The sequence below is a fragment of the Athalia rosae genome, chromosome 2, assembly GCF_917208135.1.
Source record: "Athalia rosae chromosome 2, iyAthRosa1.1, whole genome shotgun sequence".
Taxonomy (NCBI): domain Eukaryota; kingdom Metazoa; phylum Arthropoda; class Insecta; order Hymenoptera; family Athaliidae; genus Athalia; species Athalia rosae.
In genome coordinates this window covers 30006991-30034037 of record NC_064027.1, presented here as the reverse complement: position 1 = coordinate 30034037, position 27047 = coordinate 30006991, and the positions used below count along the sequence as shown (strand labels likewise).

Below are 27047 nucleotides of genomic sequence, written 5' to 3'. Positions count from 1 at the left end.
ACTCCAAATTTTCAGTGAGGATTGGTGGTAAAGTTGAACACCACTGTGATGCCAGCAGCGGTAACTTGCGAAGGCTAAGTCGTGGGGTGGGGATAATCTTTCCTTCGTGTTAGAGGGGTCCTGGTTGGAGAGAAGTAAATCACCGTTTCATCTACGGAATTTGTATAATTAGGTGCGAATATCTGAGAAATGGAACGCGGAATCGTAAGTGTATATAAATCTTTCAATATTGGGGCGTTCCACCTTGAAAAATTCGCTCGATAAAGTGAGTCGGAAGCTCGGTGATTGTGATCAATGAACTCTTGAGTCTCAAATGTGTTTTGGGGCGTGCGAGGAGGGCGAACAGTGGGCGACTGTCGTCGCGACGTCGCGTCGTCGGCTGTCGGCTGCCTACCTTTGCCTAGTAATCAAGCTTTTACATCATTCCATTCAGTGTCGGCTTTCGGTATTCGTGATTCCAACATTTCGACGCTATACCTTGACGCGAGACGTCCCATTCGTGTTTATGAGAGGTGATTGACCCACTTTCGCCGACTTATCAATCGATATTTTTTTTCCACCATAGCCAATGGATATTCGGATAGCGTGCCGTGTGACATTTTCGTATTAATTTTTTACATATCCCCCCCTGTTCACGTCGACTTCTTCACTATCAAGAACAACCAATTTCTGTACGCTGAGTGACCCAAGTTTATACCATATCATTTCGGGACTGTCAGCCCACACCAATATCCGGAATATGAAAAGGATGCATTGATTTTTTTTCGAAACACTTCAACCTCAACCGGAATGAAATGGAATCCAGAACAACTCGTTCCATGTTGAGTGGTGACGAAGAATAAGGGATCAAATGTTCGATTTATTCAAATTCTCTCTAAATCGTTGAATATTCTAGCTCATTTCTCTACTTGTGCGATATTCTAGGCGTTACATAATTACACCGCATTAATTTTTTAAAGCAAAGTTCACGCTGTCATACTAGCATAATATTATTTTGTTTATTGTCATTCATTGTCAACCGGCTGTGATCTTGTGCCCTCAATATTACCAATAACTATACCAATACGTTTATAACCGATATGACTGTGAGTTGGAAGTGAGAAAAATTAATAAACTGTTTCAGATGAATACTACTTAACAGAAACATCGATTATTGTGCGCCTCGATCATTGCAGTGTATAAAGTTATACCTGGGGGCTTAAGATCTTTGCAAAGGGATAAATGATAGGGTAGAAGGCATGAATGACATCGAGAATTTGGGTATGAATTCCAGTGGAGGAATCGGTTCAAAAATGCCTCATAGTCACTCAACACCTGCTGGTGTAGACGGAGGCAGCCGAACACCTCCAGCAACACCAAGAAAGGCTGGAAAAATGCTTGCAGTTCGTGTACAAATGCTGGACGACACTGTTACCATGTTTCAAGTACAGGTAAATCGAATTTCAGGGCCTTAACTATCTTTGCCGTTACTAATTCTGCAGTTGAATTGTTATTGAGAGCAATAGCTGTGTTTAAATTGATGCGTTGACTGGGATCGTCAATTGGGTAATTCCTCGTTGATTGAAATGACTGACAGATCTATAGGCATGGCACCTCAAGTGCACTCTATAGGCACGTTGCTTGTAGTATCCAAACCTTGACCTGTGTTCTGATTAAATATTATACCTAAACTTGCGTTTTTTACGATTTTTTTCCACTGTTTATTTGACAAGCTCATTCACTGGAATTCAGCGATATTAAAACCTTATCTGAGGACATTCTGAATTATTAATGTAGGGTTTGGCTGTTACTGGGATTAAAATCTGCTGCATAAGACACTTTTATATTCAACATATGCGAGCGAAGGGTGATAGTCAAGTGAAGTTCCTACTTCAAGTTGGGGCACCTGCCTTAGATTAATTATTCACCCTAATTTTTTCTGCAAACTAATAGACTTTAATACATTTTTGTAGGCAAAGGCATTAGGCAGGGTATTATTCGACCAAGTTTGCAAACAGTTGAATCTCTTGGAAGCCGACTACTTTGGTTTGGAATATCAAGAATCTAATGGAACAAAGGTCAGTAATGCATTAAAATTATGACCGAATATTATAATTACTCTCATAACATTTTTGCTATTCCAGTATTGGCTGGATTTAGAGAAGCCCGTTTGCAGACAGGTGGGGCTCACTCTTGTTGATCCGCTTTTGAGATTTTGTGTGAAATTTTACACACCGGATCCAGCTCAATTGGAGGAAGAGTTTACCAGATATTTGTACTGCTTACAAATAAAACGGGATTTGGCTCAAGGGTCATTACAGTGCAATGACAATACAGCTGCTTTAATGGCAAGCTATATTGTGCAAGGTCAGTAATTTAAAGTCATCTAGATATATGAATTTTTTCAAACAATGACGTAACTAATTTTACTCTGTTACATTAAATTGATTGTATCTAGTTACCTCTGCAATTCGTGCGTTTGTACAATTATTAATGCATTCTACACAAAATTGGTGCGGAAGCATTAATGATTACGTTAATTGAAACACAATTGCTTTGTAACGACGGAAATTACTATGGATTATTACGTGTTATCCTTTGCCTGATACCTGCCCTATTTAATTATAACATTGAAGCATAATCAATTGTTTTTTTTGACAGCGGAATGCGGTGATTATGTAATAGAAGATTATCCCGATCACACTTACTTATCGACTTATAAATTTGTGCCTCATCAGGACATGGAATTGGAACGGCGCATCATGGAGAATCATAAGAAACATGCGTAAGAACATTTTACCTCGCTAAATTAATCTCTCACCACAAAGGTTTCAATTTTAGATGGAATCTCTCCATCTCCCACATTTTTTTTCACAGGGGACAGTCTCCAGCAGAGGCAGATCTCAATCTCCTGGAAACAGCTCGGAGATGTGAATTATACGGAATAAAAATGCATCCAGCTAAGGTGATCATTTATTTCGAGTCAGTAAAATCGGGATAAAGTGTTCACGGCTTATAAATAATTATTTTTCAGGATCACGAGGGGGTTTCTCTGAATTTGGCTGTAGCGCACATGGGTATAGTTGTGTTTCAGAACTACACGAAAATAAATACATTCAGTTGGGCAAAGATAAGGAAAATAAGCTTCAAACGAAAACGATTTTTAATAAAATTACATCCGGAAGGTTATGTGAGTGTCTAACAGCTAGATGAAAAGTCTTCTGCCGATTTAAAAATCTGTCGATTTGATATTTTAACATCAAATTTATCACTATAGGGATATTACAAAGATACCGTTGAGTTCTTTTTTGAGGGACGTAATGAGTGCAAGAATTTCTGGAAAAAGTGCGTGGAAAATCATGGATTCTTCAGATGTTCAACAGTGAAACACGTTGTCAGACAAAAAACACGAGTTCTCAGTCGTGGCTCTTCATTCAGGTATTTAGCGGATGAATTTTTATACGGAATCAATGCTAATGGCAATCAAGGTTTTAATTACTCTGAAATGGATTCTGAATCAGGTACAGCGGCAAGACTCAGAAACAGATCGTGGAGTTTGTCCGAGACAACTATGTAAAGAGACAAACTTTCCATAGGTGAGTTAATGACAAGTGAACTTTTGAAATTAAGATTCAGTAATGTTTCTAACCTACGTCAGTTTTTTGTAGGTAGTGCATGTATGGAAATACGTTGATCCTACTAACTTACATACCCCCACACCACTGACCGCGATTTCATTCCAATGAAATAAAAATTCTAATTGACGTCCATATCAGACCCTTGTGAATAATGAATATTTCAAAACATGGCATGGCATACGCAGAGGTAGTTGTTGTGGACCCGGTAGGTGTTGTTATGTCTTGGTATTATCCAAGAATTAATCTGTCTCCTTTTTTAATTCTAATTTCATTGAATTCTGTTTATTTCATCAAGCTGTTTATATGCATATCTCGGGCAACTGTTACTTGCATTTTGCTGAGCTCCCTACTCACGATTCGGTTATTTAAGCAATTTCCAAAATTGGAACATTTACATGTTGTTTTTTCAAACATAACTTCTGTTATCTTGGCGGATATTCCTCTGTTTTTGTTAACGATGTTATTCAACCATCTCACAATAATTTTATCCATTCGTCTATGTGTTCGAACAGGTGCAAGTTCAAAACATTGGCGAGAATGTTGAGAGAATATTAAAACCCTCATATTATTTTGAGCATATTTTGTGACGCAACACGATTACTTAGATCCCTTTACCATCCGGTGTCTTTTGTGTCACTTCTCTGTGCACTTACATTTCATTGGTCAGTGTTGCCTGCACGGACAAGGGTTGCGGGGAGTCAGGCTCATCATCAGGCACGATTTGACCTGAATAATCATTATATACCCTCTTAACATGAATACCTAATTCATTAATAACTTGTTTAATACATATCTGTATATCAACAGTAATTGAAGTATTACACATCACTACCTCAACCATGAATGAAATATTGTCGACAAGATTAGTCATGATGTTTCCTTTTTCTTTTGCTCATTTTTCTCTCATCTAGGATCTTCTCATGCCCCAATATTAATGAAAATAATGACAATAATGCCACTTTAGATATTCCGTTTTTCCAATTGAATATCGATCAGCATTGCTTTTATAAATCTTCATCTATTTTCTAACGATTTTTAGCACAGCTTTGTGTCGGTATTTTAAAACGCGATTTTGTGGATTCAATGTTTGCAACAACTTGACCATCTTTCATGTTATCATAATCATTCAGTTTTTTTCGTTTTTTTTATTTGCAACTAGTACTATATTTCCATTCAGCACCAACAACTACTTGGAGAAATGGGATTATGTTTCATGGGCCCAATTCAGAATTCAACTACCTAGGTATAATTTGCTTCATTCTTCCACCCCTGAAACTACTCATAGAAGTCATCGCAGTGGTTTCAAAACAATTGGACCGTTGCTAAATTGGACGGCTCAGTGACCGAATAAATAGATTATAGAAATTAAAAAAAAATAGATTTCGATAGGGCATTCGACATCGTAAGTCTGATGCTGAACTTGACTCTCTCTTGCTCACAGGTCCAATTCGTTCCGGCAGACTAGCGGTGGTAGGGCATTGCAGGGCTCGGAGGGGGGAGGCTATCGTGGGGCCACTCCAAGCAGCTCCCTTATGGGCAGCTCCAGCATCTCTGCCCACCCCCTCCTGCCCCTTGGCGACCCTGGTACGTACCACCCACAACACCAACCGCTACACATACACCTTATTTGATTCTTTTCATTTGTGCTTTGTCGAAATTATTTATATTTCACGTGTTCTCTACTTCATCAGGCTTCGTTATGTTCTACACTGTTTTTTTCTACTCCACATTGAGTTTATTATACTTTATTGTTCTTCGTTACGTTGTGATTCGAATTCATTTTTGTTTGACTATAGTAAATACCGACTGTCCTATATTGTAGAGTAGTATAGTGTATTACGCTTAGGACGCTTTTGGATTTGTATTGAATATACGTACCATTACTATATACTACCATTACTATAGGATTGTTGGTCAGCTGAAAAGTGAAAGCCCATTCTCAATGAATGATTTGTCTACATTTTTAGCTCTGGGAACACCAGCTCTGTCTCTGTCATGCGGCTCGATGACACTGGATTCTCCGACGACTGCGACGAGTGTGTTGATGGGAGGGATGGGTCACCATCGCGACGACACAGCTACGTCCTTTCGGACGCTCACCTCTATCGACGTCCATTCGCCAGCCACCCCCAGCCTGGCACCAGCACCACGTCAGCTTGCCAGCAGTCAGCAACGGATTTCATCAACAGGTCGTATCAGCCCCTCTAACAGCAGTCCCCCTGAATTCCCACCGCCAAGACCTTTGCCCAGACACCCATGGCAGCGATCAGCCAGCTGTCGCGACCTTTATGCCTCTAGCTTTGAAGATTCTGGCAAAGCGCGATCCAGAATTGACAACAATCCTACAAACTTAGCTTTAGAACCATTTCAACTACCTTCTCAAGGTGAACTTGACAAGCCTATTACGCGATATGACGAAACCAATAGATCGTACAGCGCGGCTAGTTCCAAACTACCATCACTCGATCACGATCCTATTCCAGACAAAGTATACAGCAGTTCTTATCCCGGAACTTCATCTCTGTCCACCGAATCGGGACACGAAGAGTCAGGCCCAGCCGGGGATTTATCGCACGATGATCTTTCGCACGATTCTTACGAATTATTGGAACGTGAGCACGAATTCGAGTACCCAGAGTCATATTCTAGTCCCCAAGAGGAGGTTGTTTCAGAAAATTCTGACGAGGGAATAGATCACGAGTTATTTCAGATGGACTCTGAAACAGACGCGTTTGTTAAGCACAAATCTATTAAGGCTTCGGACAAACAGTATTTTAAATCCGTACTTGCAGACATTAAGAATTTGAAAACGAAATCAATCGATTGGTACCCTCCTTCGTCTAGAACTGATAGTGAATTTGTTATCACGGAATCTAGAATTCAAAGATCGAATACACAAATTGAAAGAAAGTTTGAAGCAAGGCATGTAGATTCTTTGGATCACCTAATCAAACATTCCATGCACCAAGTTGATCAGGATACAAAAGATCCGATGATTAATCAGGTGCGTAATCAAAAAGTAAATTTATTAAACGAATTGAAAAATTTAAAACAAAAAAGTAAAATTACTCATGTTGATTCTGAGGTTTTAAGAGATGAAGGAATTATGCGACCTAAGTCCAGAATCGATGACGACCTCAGTCCCATTGATCTGGAGAGGACTATCTTAGACCACGGTATGCGTAGGACGACTAGAGCAAAGAGTATCGCAAGTTTGGATGACCGGCCTCCTCGCCCAAATATAGAAACTGGCAGCTTAGGTCGTGGACATAGATCTAGAGAAAGAAAGACCAGGGACAGTGAATCGAAGATGGAAAAACAAATGGAGAGGAAGCGAGTTGAGAGAAAAAATTCACGAGAGGCAAGGAGAATAGAGAAAGCTGATTCGAGGGAACGTAGGTCGATAGACAGGCTGGATTCAAGGGATCGCAGAAGCATCGAGAAACTTGATTTTTGGGACAATCACCGTAGACGTAGCATCGATCGTAATGATTCAAGAGAAATTCGCAAAAGCTCGGAACGACTTGATTCGAGAGAAAGGAGCTGCGAGCGCCTCAACTCGAAGGATAGAAATTACGAGCGATCAGATCCAATCAATAGAACTCCACTGCATAGTTTCGACCCTAGTGATTTGAAATGTAAGAGTTCTGAACGGCTAGACTTATACGACATACACAGAACATTGGAATACTTGCATGATAGTATTTGGGCTCGAAACTCCAAAGATAAATCGTTCTCCGATCGAGAGATCAGAGAGTGCAAGGCAAGGAGCTCGGAACTTCCTTTGGATATCCGCGAAGCTTATCAGTTGCGTTCCAGAAATACTATTGATTACGATCAAAGGCATACGCTCGAGAGATTTGATTCGGGTAATAGAAGTCCATTTGAAAAGCTCGGCTATAGAGAACCCAGAGGCAAAAGCGTTGAGAAATTAGACTCACAAAACCAGCTTGCATTCGACTTTGACACTCGTGCTATCGAATGTTTGAATTCACAGGAAAGAAGTATGGTGCAACGTTTAGATTCGAAAGAGAGGGACTCCGACAGGAGGGGTTTAGAAAAATTGAACTCCAGGGAACGGCGGAGTATGGAGAAAAAAAGTTTGGATAGGATAGATTCACGAGAGCGGAGAAGTCTCGAGCGGTTGGATGCCAGGGACAGAAAGAGTCTCGAACGTTTGGACCGACAAAGTAGTGAACGGCAGAAAAGTATCGAAAATCTAGATTCCAGGGAATCTAAACAGGGTAGGGTGAACGTAGGTCAAAAACTAGAGAGAGGAAAATCAGATGAAAAACCACGAGAGAGAGATGATTGGAAGAGTTTGGAGAAGGCTAGAAAAGATGATGAACGTAGAGAAAGAGAACGTCAGGCTAGATTGTCTTCCGAGTCTTGCATCGAATCTGCAATGGGTGTCCCGAATGAAATTGTTAAACCATCGGTATTTACCGAGTATGACCCTATGATCGTTGGCGGTGTAATTCTAGGCTTTGATGATAACGTGATGCCAATTCATACTCCCATCGAACGCACAAAGAGCGATCCAAATCCTGCGCGGCAAAGATTAGGTTCTAACAGCAAACGACATATGCTGACGCATCAAAAGTCTATTGATTTAACCCCTGCCGATTCGGGGGACGAGGATGCATTCTTAGAAAGCGCATCTGTCCAAAAATGTAACGTCGACATTCCCTATACTTTGCATAAACGCCACGTTATGAATGGTACAGCTTCCGATGAAAAATCAGAATCAGACAGTGGAAAGGCTTCCAAGAACGCTGTCAAAAGTTTAGCCAAAGATTTGCTCAAACTACCTTTAAAAACTGTTGCCGATACTTCCTGCTTAGTTTTAACAAAGCTTGCTTCGCCCGATAAAATTTCAACCCTCTCTCCTGATAGGCCGAAAAGTATTCTGATAAGTCCTGATAGAACAAAGCCCAGTCTACACCTGTGCGAAAAAACTAAAGACACGCTGAGTCCAGTTGCCCAACTTTCTCCAACCGATCAAAAGATACTCGTCAGCAATTTATCTCCAACTGATCGGAGTCCGTCAAAAAGTAGCACAAAATCACCTTCAAATTATAAAACTTCGCCAAAATCTTCGTCTCTGGACAGAGCAGTATCTAAAACATCTCATATTGATAGATTGAATACTAAATCGAGTAGTCTAGATAAAAAGTCTTCCAAATTGTCACCCACTGAGCCAAACATCACTATTATACCAGCTATAGAAAAGAAATCTCATAAACTCTCCCCTACAGATACCAATTTGGTTGTCGTTTCTGCTATGGAAAACAGAAAGTCCGATCGTGGTTCCAGAAGCCCGAATTCTAGCAAATCATTTGGAAGGACAGATTCGTCTACAAGTTTTCAGTCCAATGAGCAATTGCACGCTAAACTGACGGACATTGTAGGATTGCAAATAAAACAGAAGTTGGAGCGTAGGGAAAAAGTGGAACTCAAGGTACCTGATAATAATTTGGAAAAACAAGATAGCATAGAAAACGTCCCTTTGCCGGACATACCAACGAAGATTGTTGATCTTGATAAACCACCTTTACCAATTAAACAGCGATTAGTAGAAAAACCGAGTCTTCCAGATAAACCTCCTTTGCCACCGAAACAAAATCTGACAAATAGGAACACCTACTTTGATGAATCATTAGCAAAGGTTTCCGGTTCTGAATCCGACAAAATAATCAATTCATCTGTGAAAGAAGTTGTAAATAATGAGTCAGAAAGTAAGCGAACTGACAAATCTAAGCCACCAGAGAAATCTAGAACGATGGAGAAGCCAAGTATACCAGAAAAAACAAAACGAATATTAGATAAGATAGAATCGAGGTTTACAGAAATCAATAAAAATTCATCCTCCAAAATTTCAAAACCTAAGATCATTGATACAGGTTTTGATGATTTTGTTGATCCGGTAGCAGATTTACCTCTTGACGAAGTACCTGTTAAACCTGCTCTTGAATTTGACAGTCTTAAGGTTCCGGAATTCACACCATTTTTGTTGAAACCTCATGCAGAACCACTCAGATGTAAATCCCTGTCCTTAGCGGAAGAAAAAGCCCCGATTGATACATTACTTTCTCCAGAGCTAGAGAACAAATCTTTTGTCCAAGATGTTTCGCCTAAAAGATCAAAAACATCGAGAAATGATCATAAGAAGGATTTCAAGAAGCAATCTAAATCTTTGGAAGGTGACAAACCTCCTCTGAAAAAAAATCTGTCAAAAGAATCAAAAACATCTCCAGCTAACTCAAAAATTGATAAATCTAAACTGAAGATTGGTGAACTGCCACAGGAAATTATTATAATCGATTCTACGGATGTAGAGCCGGAGATAAGCATTGTGCAAAAGGGAAGGTCCAAATCTGTTACCAGATTATCTGACAGGTCATTTTCAACCTCGAGAGACGAGAAAGATGAACTTAAAAAATCCAAAATGAAATCCACGTCGGTCGACGACGAGCTAATCAAAGGCCCAGGAAACCTGAAGAATGACAAACCACGACCAAAATCACTGGGGATTTCAAAAAGCTTAGGTAGCACGGAGAAAAAGGATTTCGTTGAGAAGGTATCACCAAAAAGATCTGGCAGTGTCAGGAACGTTGTTAAAACCGAACCAACTCAGTCGGTAGGGTCGAATAAAGTTGATACTGGTAATAACAAATCGATGGTGAGAGTCAACGAGACGAAGCTGCCGCTTTCACCAGCTAAAGTTGAAGCACAATTTGATACCACTCCAGAAGAATCTAAAGACAACGTCGAGGCGAAAGTTGCAGACAATCCAGATATTCGGCAGGATAGAAATAGAGACTCAAAAAAATCTCTAGACAATCAAGAATCCCCCGCTACCCTCCATAAACCTGGTCAAGTTCCGATACTGTTTGCTCGGGCTCGTCTCGGACTTTCGGAAGGAAGTGGATTGGGAACTTTACGACGCCAAGGTGCAACGCAATCACCCACCTCACAAAGGAGAGCTAAATCGTTGGATGCGCCTGTTATTTCTGTCCACCGGTTGCCGCCAGCTAACGCCTTTTCAAGTAAAGATGACACGGTTGACATGACGGAGGAAATTGAAGAGCATGTAAATGTTTCTGACGAGAATTTGGCAGGTCATCAGATATTCAAACCGCACTCGTTGCAGATGGAAGCATCACCTAATCATAAATCTGATAGCACAGATCACACAACCATTCCAGAAATGTTCACGGACTCTCTGTCTGTGACCGAAACTTCAGCACAGTATTTAGAATCACCTTTAACTGAATGCAACGAAATTGTAACTTGCCCAGATTTAATACCGTATGAACAAGAGGGTCAAATTTTACCAGGCTCTCGATATCATTCCAAAGAAACGTCTGCCGTGGATAGTAAAGTAGAAAAATTAAGTTCTACAACTAAATTTATTGACCAAAGTTCAGTAGAGTCAGGAGCCGAAGTAGAGGCACTACAAGAAGATTCCAGGACCAAAGTTCCATTGCTCGTTAGTGAAATTGTAGAAAACAAAATACTAAGCCCTAATTGCAGCCATCAAGGTAAAACTAGAAGCGATTTTTCAAGCGAAACAGATAGTTCGGATGCCGGGGTAAGAGATCGTAATCGAAAAAAGAAGGTTTCCTCACATAGCAAAGTTGGAGCACGAAAAATCGAAACTTTGTTGGAAACTAAATTGAAGGAAGAAAAGATTAACGATGTTCAAACTAAATCTAGGTCTTCGAATAGTAAATCATCGAATATAGAAAATAATTGTGATAATCAGAGCACAAAGTTTGTGGTTCATACAGAAGATAACAAGATTTTACCTGAGGATTTTCAATTTTCTCATGAATCCAATAATTCTATGGTCAGGTCACCCATACAAATATCCATAGAAGAATGTTCAGACGACGAAAATCAAGCAATAATCATTGATGATGATAACCGAAGTCGAAGAAAGCCTCGGCTTGATTCAGGTGACACAAGTGAAGAAACTCTAGACGCTTTAGAATCACAGGTGCAAGGTGGGGATAGTGAACTAAGTTCACCTGACTATGGCGTAGAGAAAATGGATGAAAAAACTTTAGTCGAAGTTGAATTAACGCCGGAATATCTCGAAATGAAAAAAGAAGATGACGAAGGTGCTGAGGACTTACCGGAAGATGAGCCGACTACTGTTAATAAAAAAGAAGCCATAGATCCCAACCGTGTGCTAGTCGAAAAAAAACTCAGGTTGAGTACAGAGCGCTCCGCTAGTGAGGATACCAATACCTGGACTCCAGACAGGGAAGATCCTGACTCGAGTTCCTGTTCCATTGCACGACCTCTGGGCATCGGTAGGATACAGCAGATAATCGATAGAACAGAAATAGCTATAATGAAAGAGACAAGAAAAGATGGATCTCAGGAGGAAGAGAGCAGCAGCAGTTCTCTTCCAATACCTAAAATGGAATTGAGCTCGACCTGGAAACCTTTTCCCCTAGAAAGTTCAGGTAGTTCAAGTTTAGAAGATGGATGGTTTCCGCCAGACGATAATAATCACCACCAGTCACAATCAGAAGATAGTAATGGACAAAATGAAGACAGTTTTCAAGAAGATTTGATAGATTTTCCAGCTGGGTTTGGGTATCCAATTGGGCCAGACATATTAGCTAATTATGGAGGTGCTTTCTCCTTGTCAAGAACTTTGTCAAGGATCTCAGAACGCTCAACCACCTCAGAACAAGATAAAAGTGATATGGAAGATTCGTTTAAGCCTAGCTCAAGGTCTCCAAGTTTAGATGATGAATCATTAATTTCTAGTGATCATCAACCCTCCTTGTCTTCCGACCCACCGTCGGGAACTGCTCTGCCTTCTGTTTCAGACGATCGAAGAACGTCTTCTGAATTTCCTGATATTCCTATCGATATAGTAAATAATCAAGACGATGATGCAAAATCGCCAAAAGTGCGTTCCAAGCTACAATTACAAGCCTCTGAGGACTGGCCATCTCCACCTAGCTCTCCTCTTCTCGACACACCAGTTGTAAGCCATGTCGAAACGTTTTACATGGAAATAAAGCCTGAAGAGGCGATAAAGGTAATGGTAACCGATAGCACCGATACAGCAGAAAATGTTGGGCATGATAGTGATTCTAGCGATGAGAACAGAACATTGCACGACGATTTGCATTCAACCTTGCTGGAGGATGGTCAGAGTTCTATCTCCGCTACTACTATTGACGGGACTGTCAAAATAGCTGTTAAACCAAAGTCTAATTCATACATAACTGGATCTTCCCACAGCGAAGACACATCCATGGGTCTATCGATGTCCGAATGGTCAAGTTCTAATAATACTGTCAGACAATTTTGCCAGTACTCGGGAACCAAATCTGACGATAATTCGTTAGCGGAATTAGGGGCATCTATATCAGATTGGTCAGGTAGTACGACAGTTGTACCACAACAGTATTACTCTACAAATCCGACCGAGAAGAGTCAGAGCGATACCACAACTTCTGAAAAAAGTGATACTAGTATGCGACCCAACTCAAAGTGCCAATATGTTGCGAGTTCTTCGGCGGAGCAGGGAGATGACGTGAATCCAGAGGACATAAGGTTTGGGAAGAAACAAGGTCAATTCGAATCTCCGGAAGTTGACGATCGTCAATTCCCCGGTGGATCTTATGAAGATGTCATAGAATTTGACGAATCTTTGCAGTATGACGAGGCCAGAAATTACGAAGCAGCTCAATTTGATGAGGCCAGAAGGTTCGTTGAAAGTCAATTTGATAAACATCATTATGACGATTCCAAATTCGATGAAACGCAAATTCCACGACCAATTTTTACCGATATCTCACCTCCCCAAATAATGTTCCGAAACGAATACGACGAGAGCATAGAAGAGTTTGATGAAATTCCTGATATCCCAGGACCTATTCTCAAAGAAGGAGAAGCAGAAGAAGAAGCGGAAGAAGAAGAAGAACAATTATACGACAATGTGCCCGCTATGAAATACTCTAGCAGTGATCAGGTACAAATGAAAGTTGGTCATGGTGATAGTTCGGAGGATATGCATGAAAGGTATGCTAGCCTTGCTTCTCGGACGAGATTCGAGTATGAACAGGATCAATCGATTGGCAACCAACAAATTCTGGAAGAAAAGTTACAAAAACGTTTCCAAGCAAAGTCATATAATAGGTTTGAAAGAGGGTACTCAGAGCCTGGTTTTGACATACGATATGGTACAAAATCAACTGAACGCCCTGTTATAGTTCCGATTAGAGCTAAATCGACACCTTATTATTCTACCACTAGTTTGAGTGGAGAATCGACAACATCTAGTCCACCAATGCAAATAAAGGCACAAATCAGGACGAAAACCATGACTTACTCGTCTAGTCGAAGTCCCCAAAGTGAGGGAGACACCTCTTCAAGCATGGATAGTCCTGGACATACACCTGAACGAGGAGCTCGAGCATTCAGAAGAAAACGACAGCAAAATATCAAACGACGACACCGAGTTGTCGTTGATCTGGAGGTCAAAGATGGACAAATTGTCTCTAGTACTGACAGTAGTTTCGATGTGGCGAATATCCCTCCTCCTCTTCTGACCGAACAAAGTATTGACATCGACGATGACGAGCTCTTCGTCACAAGGAATAATCGACATCAAGACAATTAAGGTTTACCAACGAAGTAATTGATCAAACAAGAGTTGCGTAAAAAAATCGAACAAATTTACAGAGGCATAAATAATAAAGTGGAGGGTGAAAACTGAGGAATATCAAAAAGGAAAAATATAAATAAAAATAGAAAATATCGTTTCAATTGACATTCCTATACAGCATGTTATGCCTTAAATCTGTATAGTTTTGTTTTTTGAACTTCAATACCTCTAAAGAATAATATTGATTATCATTTAAAAACCGATCGAAAATTTAATTATAAAATATTTTTTAATGTCTATAATTACACGAATTATATGAACTCGTATGCCAAAGGAATTACAAAAGCGTTCGGCGAAGAAGAAAACTTGGGCTTGTATTCAGCGGTTGCCCCTAACTCATTATCAGTCTCGTTCAAGTGCAAGATACGATACAGAGTTAAAGGTGGCTTTATCACAGAGGCGTTTTTAACTCTGCGTTATTCCTTTCGACTGAAATCGCTTTTATTGTTAGTTAGGTAGATTGTTGAATATAGGTCTTGATGTTGACTGATACATACAAGTGAAAAAATTAAGGTCTACTCGAATAATCTGACATATATTTTAATTGTTAGAAATTCTACCGTTTAAACACAACGTCACAATAATAGTACGTACTTAATTTAATTTTATTGTAGAATGACAGAAAAAAAGAAATACCAACAAACAAGACTTACGCAATGCTTTATTAATCGTTAAAGTATATAGGTGAATGTTATATTAGGATTAAAGGTTCTTTTGACTGACAATGAACGAATATGAATACTTCAGTTATCAACTGACGCAGCGATTTGATTGATGAAATTTGGGTTTTCTGAGAACGACAATCATCGCCAACTTTTAATTAGCTCAAATTTTAGAACCGTGACGACAAATTCGGGTAACTTCAACGCGGAATTTCGATTTTTCTAGCCCACTTCTTAACATTATAGGGGAAACGAAAACATTGCTCAAATCTAGGTTTCTGATCGAAGCTTTACTAGCTTTCTCTTTCGTTCTTTATTTCATCTAGTGATGATAGTAGAGAGAGCGTTGGTCTTCAAATCCCTAATAGCTGCCCAGAAACCAAATTTTATAAAGTTCGCCTGACAAAAAACAGAAAATCAACGAACTAAACTGAAATCTGTATAAACAAGTATTCTATTTGACTCTTCCGCTCAGTCATAGAGAAACAGGCCTGCTTGAAAATGACGTTCGTTTTTAAAATCCAAGTAAAAAAATGCCCTTCCGCCCTACTCTGTTAACTATACTAAGGCAATTAAGACATCAAAGGTACATCACATTCACAATCACTTATAAGTTTGAATATATAAATGGTAAACAAAGATTCACCACCCCTCCAGAGCGGAATCTTCTATTTCCTAACTAGTCATTAATCTGCGTCAAAGACAAAAAAAGCTCTAGGAAAAAATGAAAAAGCACGAAAAAACAAAAAGTTGCATTGCGTTCTCAGCTCGTAATATGGTGCTTAGATTTTATACAATTTTCACACCAGAATATTTTGATACTTGACTCAATGCATTGCTTTGATGCTGTCTGGAATAGTTAACACATGCAAAAGTTATTTGAGAATTGGATAGCAAGTGTTATTAACGTAATATATTAGAGCTCACCGTATACCCTGCCTTTACAGCAGTAATTTTACCCCAATCTCGATTTTGCGATGTTCTGTGTATCATATGGAGTTTAAATGTGAAATTTCTTTGAACAGTTGTTCAGATTAGGAAAAGATGCGCCTAGAAATAGTTTCGTTATTAAAAAAAAAAAAAAATCCCAAGACTTACGTCGTTTGATATTAACAAAGGATTGTCGAGTAGAAAAATAATTGATCACGGAACGATTATTTCTGCCTTGAAACAGCTTGTATAAATAGTATTTTTTTTTACTTCGATAGAACTTTCCAAGAACAAGATCTGCAAAGTTATCCAAATCGAAAACATTTTGTCTTCTTATTTATTTATTTATTTTTTTCTTATATTAGATTGCTCAGGAAGATTTAGGTATATAATAAATTGGCATTCTTGCGTCTTGAAATGTGGCGCGGTTAATCAATTGTATTATTATCGAATAAGATGAAATGTGACCGTGACATGAAAATTAGATAGAATATTAATCAGCCGAAGAAGGTCTACTGTAACTGTGTTTATGGGTAGAAGTCGCAGCGAATAATATTTAGCAAGGCAAGATTGAAAACATAAAACTAAAGTAAATGACATTAATATGCAATACAAGTGAATTCACATCCGATGCAGCTGATGCTACAATAATTAATATAATGACATACAGCAATGTATAATTGACTATATTGCACCATTATCCATTGATTTTGAACATACCTGCATTACGTACACTACATTACTGTTAGTGTTTCACTTTAGACTAGGTCGTCTCTAGTTTTTCAATTTTCAATGTATCCCCGTATTCAATTATTAATACACATAATGTAAACGATAATGCATCATTTTTACAGTATACATGACATATATTATACTTATACATAACATACATATATTAAACATAAGTTACCTAGAATGATGTATGGGTTATATACATGTACATGTGTGTATATAGAATATGCTTTTATATACGGATAAGTATAGAGATATACACACACCTACATAGAACCACAAACCTATATTGATTCGTACGCGGTAGTCAATATACGCGCAATTAAGTAATTGAATGAATTTTGACTCGTTGAATTGTTGAAGTATCGTTGAAGGCATATGTTATTTGCAATTGAAATACCTCTGTTAAAATTGTGTCGTTTTTACCGTTGAGTTCGTCACTGTTATTACAACTATAATTTTTTTCTTATGAACCAAAGAAAGCATGAATTTCATCATTATTATTATCGATAGTTTTATGACCTATCACGTACTGTCATAGATAGCTTTCTCTCAACATCCCTTATTTTATGAAAGTTACTCCTTGCATTTGAATCTGCATCGTTATTCATACCCCCCAACGTCTTCGCACACCTTTACGCACAAGTTTTTTAACAAGTGATTCCAGTAAATTTTTTAGATTTTAATTTAGATATACGCTCTAATTGCAATCGAATATGGTGATGATGATGATGATGATAATCGGCCTTGATGATTTTTTTTGCTATTCTCGTTATTCGATATTGCCCAACCAATGAATACTATGTATTACATCTATTAATAGCTATGATATGGGTGTCTCAGATAGAATTATGCTTCTAATAATCCTTGGCGTTCGATTTCATTTAACGCACCATGAAAATCGTCGTCCAGACAGGAACCGTTGACCGAAGATTCTCGCTCAACGCAATAATTAACAAGCAATCCGCTATCGGTTATTTAATTCTCCATTGTAACGATTCTAGTCAATTAATGGTGAAAAATCCAAATGAACGATACCAAAGGGTTATAATAGTCGGATATTTAAATAATGTTGTTTCTCTAGCTTTTTGAGTAACATATAATGACGTTATAATGAACACAAAAAATTTGACAAGTAGATGGTGAAAAGTGGCACTGTTGTTAATTATGGTTACATAGCAACTATCTGTCACCTTAAAACCTACGATGGTAAAAATTAACCATCGACGACGTCAGTTTTAAGGTGCAAGTGCCTTACTTAACTACTTGTTAATTGATATCTCCAGCCGCAGGGCAAAAAAAATAAATAAATAATCGTCACTTGCTAAACATGAATTCAAAATCACACTTATACTATCCAATAACATTCGACATTTCTGGCAATTATTACGATTCTGCGTTGGAGATATTCGGTGTATGAAAGATGTGCTGATTATGTCTAGTAATAACGCCTGCAATCGTTTTGACCATGGTAACGCTTTTAACAGGTGGTGATTACAACCGTTGGACATATTCGAATGGCTATGTCAATTCTCCGGCGTGGCACGTGCCATATCAGGTGTGCCAGGTGCGTAGCGCAATGGTTCATTCATCGCCATGCTCAGTTATCAACCGATTCGTACCGGCTTACCCTCAATGAGCCAAGGTGGTGGAATTTATAGAGCTGAGTACCACGACATAGGATGTGAAAATACAAAAAACTACAATATTACAATGATCTTATTGGATATCACACAGTAGAAGTTCCTGCCTTAGCTGTCCTTTATTGCTTAGCCACTCACTATTTTTTTTAAGTCGTCTTCGTACACCAATTATTAAATTAGTGCTTGGTTTTAGATCATAGAAAGAGAAGTAAACAAACTCAACAATAATGGTGAAAAAATATGCCTCAAGCACACCTCAGTGACAGCAAGAGACTCGTCGAGCACTTCCTCATTTCACTTGGCTTTGTTGCCAACGTTTTTTTTTTTCTCTTCTTCTTTTAATTTCGAGTTCGGAAAGCACCGGGAACATAATATCATTGCGAAGGCTGTACTTGACCAATTGATGTTTGTGAAAAATGTTGAAAAAGATCGCTTCTTGAATGAAGAAATACTATTCTATCGTTGTTATGGTTTTACACCCTTAGAATGAATAATCTAATGTACGATAAATCTGAATTAGTAATTTTTATGAATATTCAACGTTCAAAAGTTGTTGAAAAGTTATTCCATGAAACTTGGAGTTGAGAGATATTTAATAAAGAATTAATTCGGAGATGAATCTGTTATGAATATTGTACAGTAAAGTTTTGATCCGAAACTTCATTTGAAAGTCCAAATTCTAGATAGTGATGAGTAAATATTGAATCACAGGGTTCGGGTCCGTTTTATAAGATCTTTCAATTCGCTACGTTCATCTTGTTTGCAGTAGTCTTCCAGCTTTGTATTTGTAAAGTGTGTATAAATCCTGATGTGCTGTTAGTTACAATCGATTTTTTTCACATCTTATTTTCAGTACATAAACATATTTAATCCTTAATCCTGTGTTGTCTGGTACTGAGCTTCCCGCATCTTCACATACATATATTTCTATGACATATGTATATTTCTACTAATAATTGTTATTTGTGAACCATTGCGTAGCGATCCCTTATTACAATTTACATTCAGTTATTGTTACCGTTATTACGATCACTGCCATTTATCACCATATCTCACTCTCGTCTCACACGTTGTATGCTGAATTGATGCATTTTATCACAATGTACATACCTATATGATTGCATTGTTCAGTGATTATCATTACTAAATTATCGGAACTCATCAGATGTATTCGCAACGATATTCTTTTTTCTATTACTCTAACGGATATCTATTCGACAGAATCAGCAACGCACGTTGCAGCTTCACGAATCTCAATCAAAATTGTTCAAACTCATTATCTGTGCTGACGCTCCCCTCTATAGACATATCAATTCGAACAAAATGTAACAACACCCAAGAACAACGAGCCTTTTTTTCTCATAAAAATCGAGAAAGAGGGAATCCAATGTGGCACCAATTTTTCATAAAACGTGGGAAAAAATTTTCACATGAAACCAATTTTGAAGTTTCAAGACTTAATTCATCTCATCACAATTGTCCCACTAATAAACATAGTCATGTTTGCAAATGAAAAATTCTCGAATCTCTATGTATGAGACATACTTAACCGCATGACAAATTATAAAATAGTCCAAATATAAATAAGCTTATCTCATGATTAGGTGACGATAGTCACGATAAAGCTTGTATGCAGTCTTCTCATTGAATCCATTTTAATTGTTCCAGAATCAAGAAGTATCAACTGTGACTGTTAATTTGGATATCAAATTTTTTATGATGCCAAAAATAGGTCTAATTGTAAGTTAGGTTTGTCAGAATTGATGATATTTTTGGCAGCCTGCGTCTTCCAGTTCGGTGTATGTATACTTATGAATTTGTATACCAAAGTTTTAAACACTTGGTAAAATTTATACTCTAAAAAAGACTTTTTTTTGATACAATTTCCATGCGGTTAGCTCGTTATTTATATTTGGACACAGTAATCATCACCTGTTCATTGTGTTGTAAGTTGGAAAGAATCTTAGTTAAATTTTCCTAGCGAAAGCAAAAGTCTCGACCAAAAAAAGAAAGGGCAAAAACTACCGGAACAAACAAGAGCCAGTCTGCATGAATCAATTTTGTTGCTAAGACTCGGGCGAGAGGCACATATTTCTTTATCATTATTCAACGACTGGGTATAACATTTAAGCGGGTCGTTATAAAACGTTTTTAAATAAGAAATGATGAATATTGGCAAATTTTAACATCTGTTGTCATCGTCGTTACTGTCATTAGAAAATAACATACGATTTTCCAGATGATGTTGAGTACTATTATTCATGTAAAAAGAAATACCGATACCTCTATCTCACGACTTGGATAATAAATCATTGCAATATAGGTATACACATGTTTGCCGTAGCATACCATTTTCTCCGAGTGAGTGATACGAAAGATTAGTTCTTGCGATTTAATGGGGGCATATCGTTGACAAAGGCTCACTTGATTTTGTCTCGAAACAAAATAATATTATTCTTCATTATGAGCTTTATCATGATATTACTGTAAATCAAATTTAGTGAACCAATTCTGCGTCTTCGGAAATCCGTTTGTCATATTTCAGAAAAGAAAGATTTCTTTCTAGATTCTTGTACCTGTAGTACCACGAATTAGCTTATCGGTAAGATTTACCAATAAAAAAGGCCCCCGACCAGACTGATATTCGAATTAGTATTTGATCAAATTTTTGTCAGTATGATGCGATGCCAACTGTTTAATTCTTTCGAATGTGTGTATTTCGGATTATTCTACCTACTTGTTATATTGTTCGTTAGTAAGCTTACCCTAGGCGTTATTGGGAAGCAAAGGAAAAAGAGATACGAAAAGAAAAAATGGTGAAAAATGTAATAATTCAACCGTAGGAAATCCATTGTACATTGATTAATATATAATAATGATAATAATAAATTATATACAAACTTAATTGCAAACAACAAGCAAACAAACGATGCTTCGAGCTACCATCTCTGTTGAGTGTGTTGATTTATTATCGTTGATTTGAATACCAAGACTTTCTCATATATGATCCCTCGTTCAGTTTATTAATTTGGTTGATTTAAACTTCTCGAATTCTTCTTTGATTTCAATTGGTTCATTTATGGCTCTATTTTATTTGAGTAAAATATTTTTATCGCACTCCTGGAATTGTTGGTCTACTGGATGAGAATAACATGTGTGAGTAAGCCCCAAGCTTATCTAACTGTCGACACAAATTCACGTTGCATCTATTTATCGTAGAGAAATAAAAATCTAGGCAATGGTGAGCAACCCATTGATGAACCGGCTATGTCTTTTTTGCTAAATTCAATCCGTTAACAGTAATTGCAAAGGTGTAACGACGTCGTAACGGGACTAGCAACTTTCCTTGTCTCTTTTAAAATGAGTCACCATTGATTAGACCCTTTTTAACACTGACTCGATCTGTACCACTCGAAAGAAGAAAATACCGTCGACAAGCCTGACATTCTAGTTCACTGCAACTACTGTTGTTATCGTTATTGTTGTTGTTGTTGTAATGGTTTCAATCATATTAACGAAAAAATTCTTCATTGAATATCATTTGAAACTTGTTCGTCGCATGCTAGCCTTTGAGTTATAGGCTTCAATTATTTTTTTACTTCTTACTCGCATGATATCATAGAATAAAGTAAGAATTGAAATGACAACTACAGGCTCAAAGATTTGACCCCAGTTATGTTCTCTGATAGTAAGCAACGAATTATTAAGGAGTTACCAATGCGACAGCGGACAGGTATCATCCCGACAAATCGAAGTCGAATTATCTTAGACCCATGATTTTTTATGTTTCGTGTAATCTTTCGAAAGTGGAATGGCGAGGTTTTTGATATGGTTCTTATATTCGTTAGGTACCCTATTCGGAAATGCTATAGTTAATTTTTATAAATTACCGATGATCCAACCAACTCGTAACATGTATTTCGGAAGAATGACTGTTCTATTTACTTAGTTCGAACAAATTAAAATTTTCTTTGAGGCATTATTAAAACCAAGCATTGATAATAAAGCCAACAAAAATTCAATTTACATGGATATCGTTGAAGGAAATTTATTTGCCGCACTAGAGCATGTATATTTTTTCATTGCCAATATTTAATTCTCTATGTGCTTATAAATATGATTAAGGAAATCTCATTAGCTCAATTTTTACCAACAACAATATTCTCGATGTGTTTTATTTACGAGAAACTGTCTACAGATACGGAGTTCGAGTCGCAACAGTCGCCGCCTAAACAAGAAAATAATAATTCGTTCTACACTTCGTCACAAGCTGAGAAATGTTCAAATGGAATTGTTGGCATTGGTACACCCCATGTTCAAAATACTCCGGATTTGAGCCCCGTCAAACAAATAAAGAACGGAGAAGTTGAGGACAAAAAAACTAAGGTAAAAACTTAGCTAACTACAATTACATATATTGAGAGAAGTTACATAATTTTCTTTTATTGTTTGCGTAGCGATGGCCGACCGATAAAGCTTACTATATCGCCAAGGAATTGTTGATGACGGAACGTACGTACAAAAAGGATTTGGATGTAATCAATGTGGTGAGAAATTATTTATAGATGGAAGAATGATTTTTTACTTTGCCATCAAACGGATTGAATGTTTACAGTGGCTCCGAGAAGAAATATCCAGAGAGACTGAACCTGAGGGTGAAACTGCGGTGGGTTTGATCGAACTTTTGGCAGATGCACACGGGCCTTGTCTCCAAGAAATGGAAGCTAGATTAGCTAGATGGGAAGGAAACGCACGTCATAATATTGGAGATTTTCTTTATAACACGTTATTGAACGTACTTCCATTATATGATCAGTACTTGGAAAATCTTATACCAGCTCTGGAAAAAATGGAATACTCCGTGAGAACTTCCAGAAGATTCGATCAACTTTGTCGGGACTTTGAAGCACAGAAACATTGCTATTTACCACTCAGCGCTTTTTTACTGAAACCATTACAAAGGCTGCTACATTATAACAGTATTATCGACAGTACGTAATCTGAGAGTCACCTCTACGCAATTAATTAGTTTTAATTAATAAACTTTCTTTTGGATGTGTTTCAGGGCTGCTCGATCATTATCCGAAGGATCATACAGATTTTGAGGATTGTTTAGCGGCGAGGGATCGTTTAGGCGAAACTTTGCTGGAGGGTCTCACTGTGTTGAATCAAGCGGTAATTATTGCAAACATCGAATACCTTTTAGAATGTTTGTATCGAAAAATTCTTTTGTTTGTTTAGGAAAATCTCGTACAATTATGCGAATTACAAAAGGATATGAGCGGATTTGATAATTTGGTACAAAACGGACGGAGGTTCATCAGACAAGGTTGCTTACAAAAGTATAGCAATAAAGGATTTCAACAAAGAATGTTTTTTCTGGTGAGACCGAAGAACGTCAACGTTGCTTTTATATCATTGGGGACCTTTTTCTAAGCAGATATTCTTTGATTACAGTTTTCCGATATCTTGCTCTACACTTATCGTACCCAACAACCAACTCAGTGTTTTCGAGTACACGGCCAGCTGCCATTAAAAGGTGTGAAAATTCAGGACGGAGACAACAAGACTGGGACACATTTTGCTTTCGTCATTTTTGGACAGGGGAATACGTAAGTTTTAAGCAGGAATTGAACATTTCTCACATCATCTCCCCAGTCCTCATCTGCTACCATGCTATGCTACCATAGATATTCCATATTGGAATATCATAGGAATAAAAGAAATTCATCATCTTGATAATTGTAACAAGTGTACTTAATGAAAGGTCGTTCTTACTTATTCGCAGGCCTTTAACGGTAGCTGCCAATAGCGAAGAGGAAAAAGAAAGATGGCTTGAAGATTTGAATATGACAATTATTCAAGCAAACGAGTCCCCCGATGGAAAACATCCGTATTTGTCAGCCAAATCTTGTAGTGAGTGAACTACCTATTCTTGTACATTGTAATTTTCCAATTATAGTATTTAGTTACGTCGATATTTTTTCAATAACAGTCTTGGGTTCGGCAGATGAAGTTACGGATGACATAGGATCAGATTTGGAAAGATCAACTTGTGGAGGTGCTAAAGCTTCACAACGTAGCAACACGACGGTTCACGTATGTTGGCATCGAAACACCAGCATAAGTTACAGCGATCAACTCAGAGCATTTCAGGTTACAAAATGACTATCTAATCGGATTTCTGCTATAACTGAGTTATTAAAAAAATTTATCTTCGTTATTCCAGAATCAACTCAGCGGATTTTTGTTGAGGAAATTCAAGAACTGTAATGGGTGGCAGAAGCTGTGGGTCGTATTCACGAATTTCTGTCTATTTTTCTACAAATCTCATCAAGATGATTTTCCCCTGGCTAGTCTACCGCTGTTGGGATATACAGTTTCGACGCCGACAGAAAAAGATGGAATAAATAAAGACTTCGTTTTTAAACTACAGTTCAAAAATCATGTATATTTCTTCCGAGCGGAGAGCGATTACACTTTCGGAAGGTAAGTTTTTCGATCTATAAAACCTCGGAAATAGATGCTTGATCGCTATCTTGCTGACGAACTGTAACATCTTCAATTTTAAGATGGATCGAAGTTATCAGAAGCGCGACACAGCAGAATCATGTACCGATGAGCTTTACTCAGAAGGACGATCGTTATTAGGGGAACCAGATGCAAGCGGAGCGCAGGATATCAACGATAATAGCAATATCGGAAAAAAGTTTGAATAGATGTGCCCGTTTTGTTGAACGACGGAGAATATTGATTAGGAATTTGTTATCGGTATAGACGTTGTAGGAATCAGCTCAGGAAAAAATTCTAAGCCCTCACTAACGAGTCAAACTCAAGATTATGGGGCTTTGAACAGCCTATTCAGGTCATAAAATGATGAAAAGTTGCACTAATTGGGTGGGGAATTGATTTTAATGAGCGTTTATCCGCCGAGCAAATTATTTCGTCAAGGATTTGATCAAAATCAGGAATTACTATAAATAAATTCCTAATCATAAGAACACTTTCAACATAATATAAAATACAAATTCACACAATCGAATAATTGATATTGATCGATAATCCATTAGTAGAATCGGACCAATTAATAGAGAAATCAAATGTTTATAGTTTAATTAGGATGAGTCTTTAAAAAGACGATAAATTGTTTCTTGTTGGTATTTGAATAACGATTTTCACGACTTTTTCCAATTTGTTAGAATGATTTTTATTTTAATACCTGGTCAGATTGCGTGTCAAAGTATCTGTGGATTTTTTGTGTGCGAGACCTAGACACGAGTAATGGTTATTTAGAAATGTTTCCAATTCTCACTCAGAGGGTACAAAAATGAATACATTTCAGATGCATTTAGTAGCGACCGGTTTATCTTTTTTTGTTGAGTTTGATTTTTGAATGATATTACATAGTTATTATATGTATATGTAAAATAAATTATAGTTAGTTACCTACCGAAATTCATGGCTATTCAGAACGCAGAATACTGCTCTTCTTCCGGAATACTGCTTGTAACTTCTTTCCGCAACCGAGTTACAGGTGTTCCAATAGATTAATTTATACGTGAAATCATTCGAATCACCGGAACAATATATATATATATTTGTTTTTTATCACAGACTGTTTAGTTAAGGTTATCACATATCTTTTACTTAGTTATCGAATTCATTATTAACGACTGACGTTTGATATTTTATTTAACATATATTTCAAGGTTGTTAAGGATTGATGTATTTATTCATGCAATCATGCTTTAGTTTATCATATTATACTCTTATATCTAGTTGTTTAGAATTTACATAGCAATAACGTAAAAAATAACGAAAAAAGGAGCCTAGCATGTTTTGTGCAAAGCAGAGTAATTTGTTTGGCAGCTTATTAAGGTTAATGCAGTAGTCTAGTTTGTATACTTATGTATGTTCAATTCACTGACTCAAATTAATGTGTTATTTACTCCATTTTTTTTTTTAAACATTTTTAATATCAAATGCACACACTAAGGGTAGTATTCATAGTCCGGTCTTCTCAAATAAGATAAATATTCGAGGACTATGAATACGGCCCTAAATGGCGAATTAAAATTTAAGTTATAGCGATTACGAAAATCTTTTTACTCTGTCATAACGACAATAAAATATTATTGTAGTAACATCACAACGCATATTTGCAATAAATATTATCACCAATTATCACCGATCGACTAATCACAGATAGTCTTTGTTTTTGAAGTTTTCCACATCGCCATCTTCCAATTTCAAAAGTTTCACTTTTCGCTGCTTCCGTTCACCGGTAAGTGGTAAGGTTCACATCTGGTTCACACTTCCGTTCACAGAGTACATTGGTCAACGGGGCCGGGTGGCGGGAAAGAAGAGAAATTTCGAGTGCGATAACCATATCATTTTGATGGCAACAGGTGAAAGCTCATTGAAAACCATGGCTTTCCATGCTGATGGTAAACTGATCTTGGCGAAGAAATGATAAGATTTCAATACACAGCAGAGAAATGACTTACACAGACTGTGATCAAATTTTGAGATGCAACAAAAGTCCGTAACGGAGGAAACGAAAGCTTGCAGTTTCTTGACACTTGATAAGGCTCCAACGTTCTATCTCCTGCTTCAGATTTGCCTCATTACTTATTAAATAAAATTTCACGATGGAAAACAAATCAAACTATGCAAGAAATAATCTTAATCGATTTCATGTCAAAACAATTCGTGAATCCTTGAAAACTTATCCTGACAAATATTCTTCATCACAAAGAGAAAC

At 37.6% G+C, this 27047-nt stretch overlaps 1 protein-coding gene across 6 annotated transcripts; it reads left to right on the top strand.

The window, feature by feature from the left end:
* Nucleotides 1-78: 78 nt before the first annotated feature.
* Nucleotides 79-26470, top strand: LOC105688367 (FERM, ARHGEF and pleckstrin domain-containing protein 1). 6 transcript variants are annotated; one of them, XM_012404601.4, is made up of 21 exons: nt 79-204; nt 1124-1430; nt 1953-2057; nt 2124-2346; nt 2641-2764; nt 2857-2944; nt 3014-3169; nt 3257-3417; nt 3501-3575; nt 5059-5201; nt 5585-5806; nt 22482-22669; nt 22741-22830; nt 22899-23274; nt 23349-23458; nt 23525-23665; nt 23741-23895; nt 24072-24199; nt 24279-24439; nt 24513-24772; nt 24856-26470. In XM_012404601.4, the coding sequence occupies exons 2-21, from the start codon at nt 1239-1241 to the stop codon at nt 24932-24934; spliced, it is 3177 nt and encodes a 1058-aa protein (XP_012260024.2). In that variant the 5' UTR covers nt 79-204; nt 1124-1238; the 3' UTR covers nt 24935-26470. The 6 variants fall into 6 exon arrangements, 5 of the variants coding, with proteins under 5 accessions (XP_012260024.2, XP_012260023.2, XP_048506346.1 ...); XM_012404600.3 differs by lacking the exon at nt 79-204 and adding an exon at nt 363-512; XM_048650388.1 differs by lacking the exon at nt 79-204 and adding an exon at nt 380-852 and having other exon boundaries at nt 24294-24439.
* Nucleotides 26471-27047: the final 577 nt, after the last annotated feature.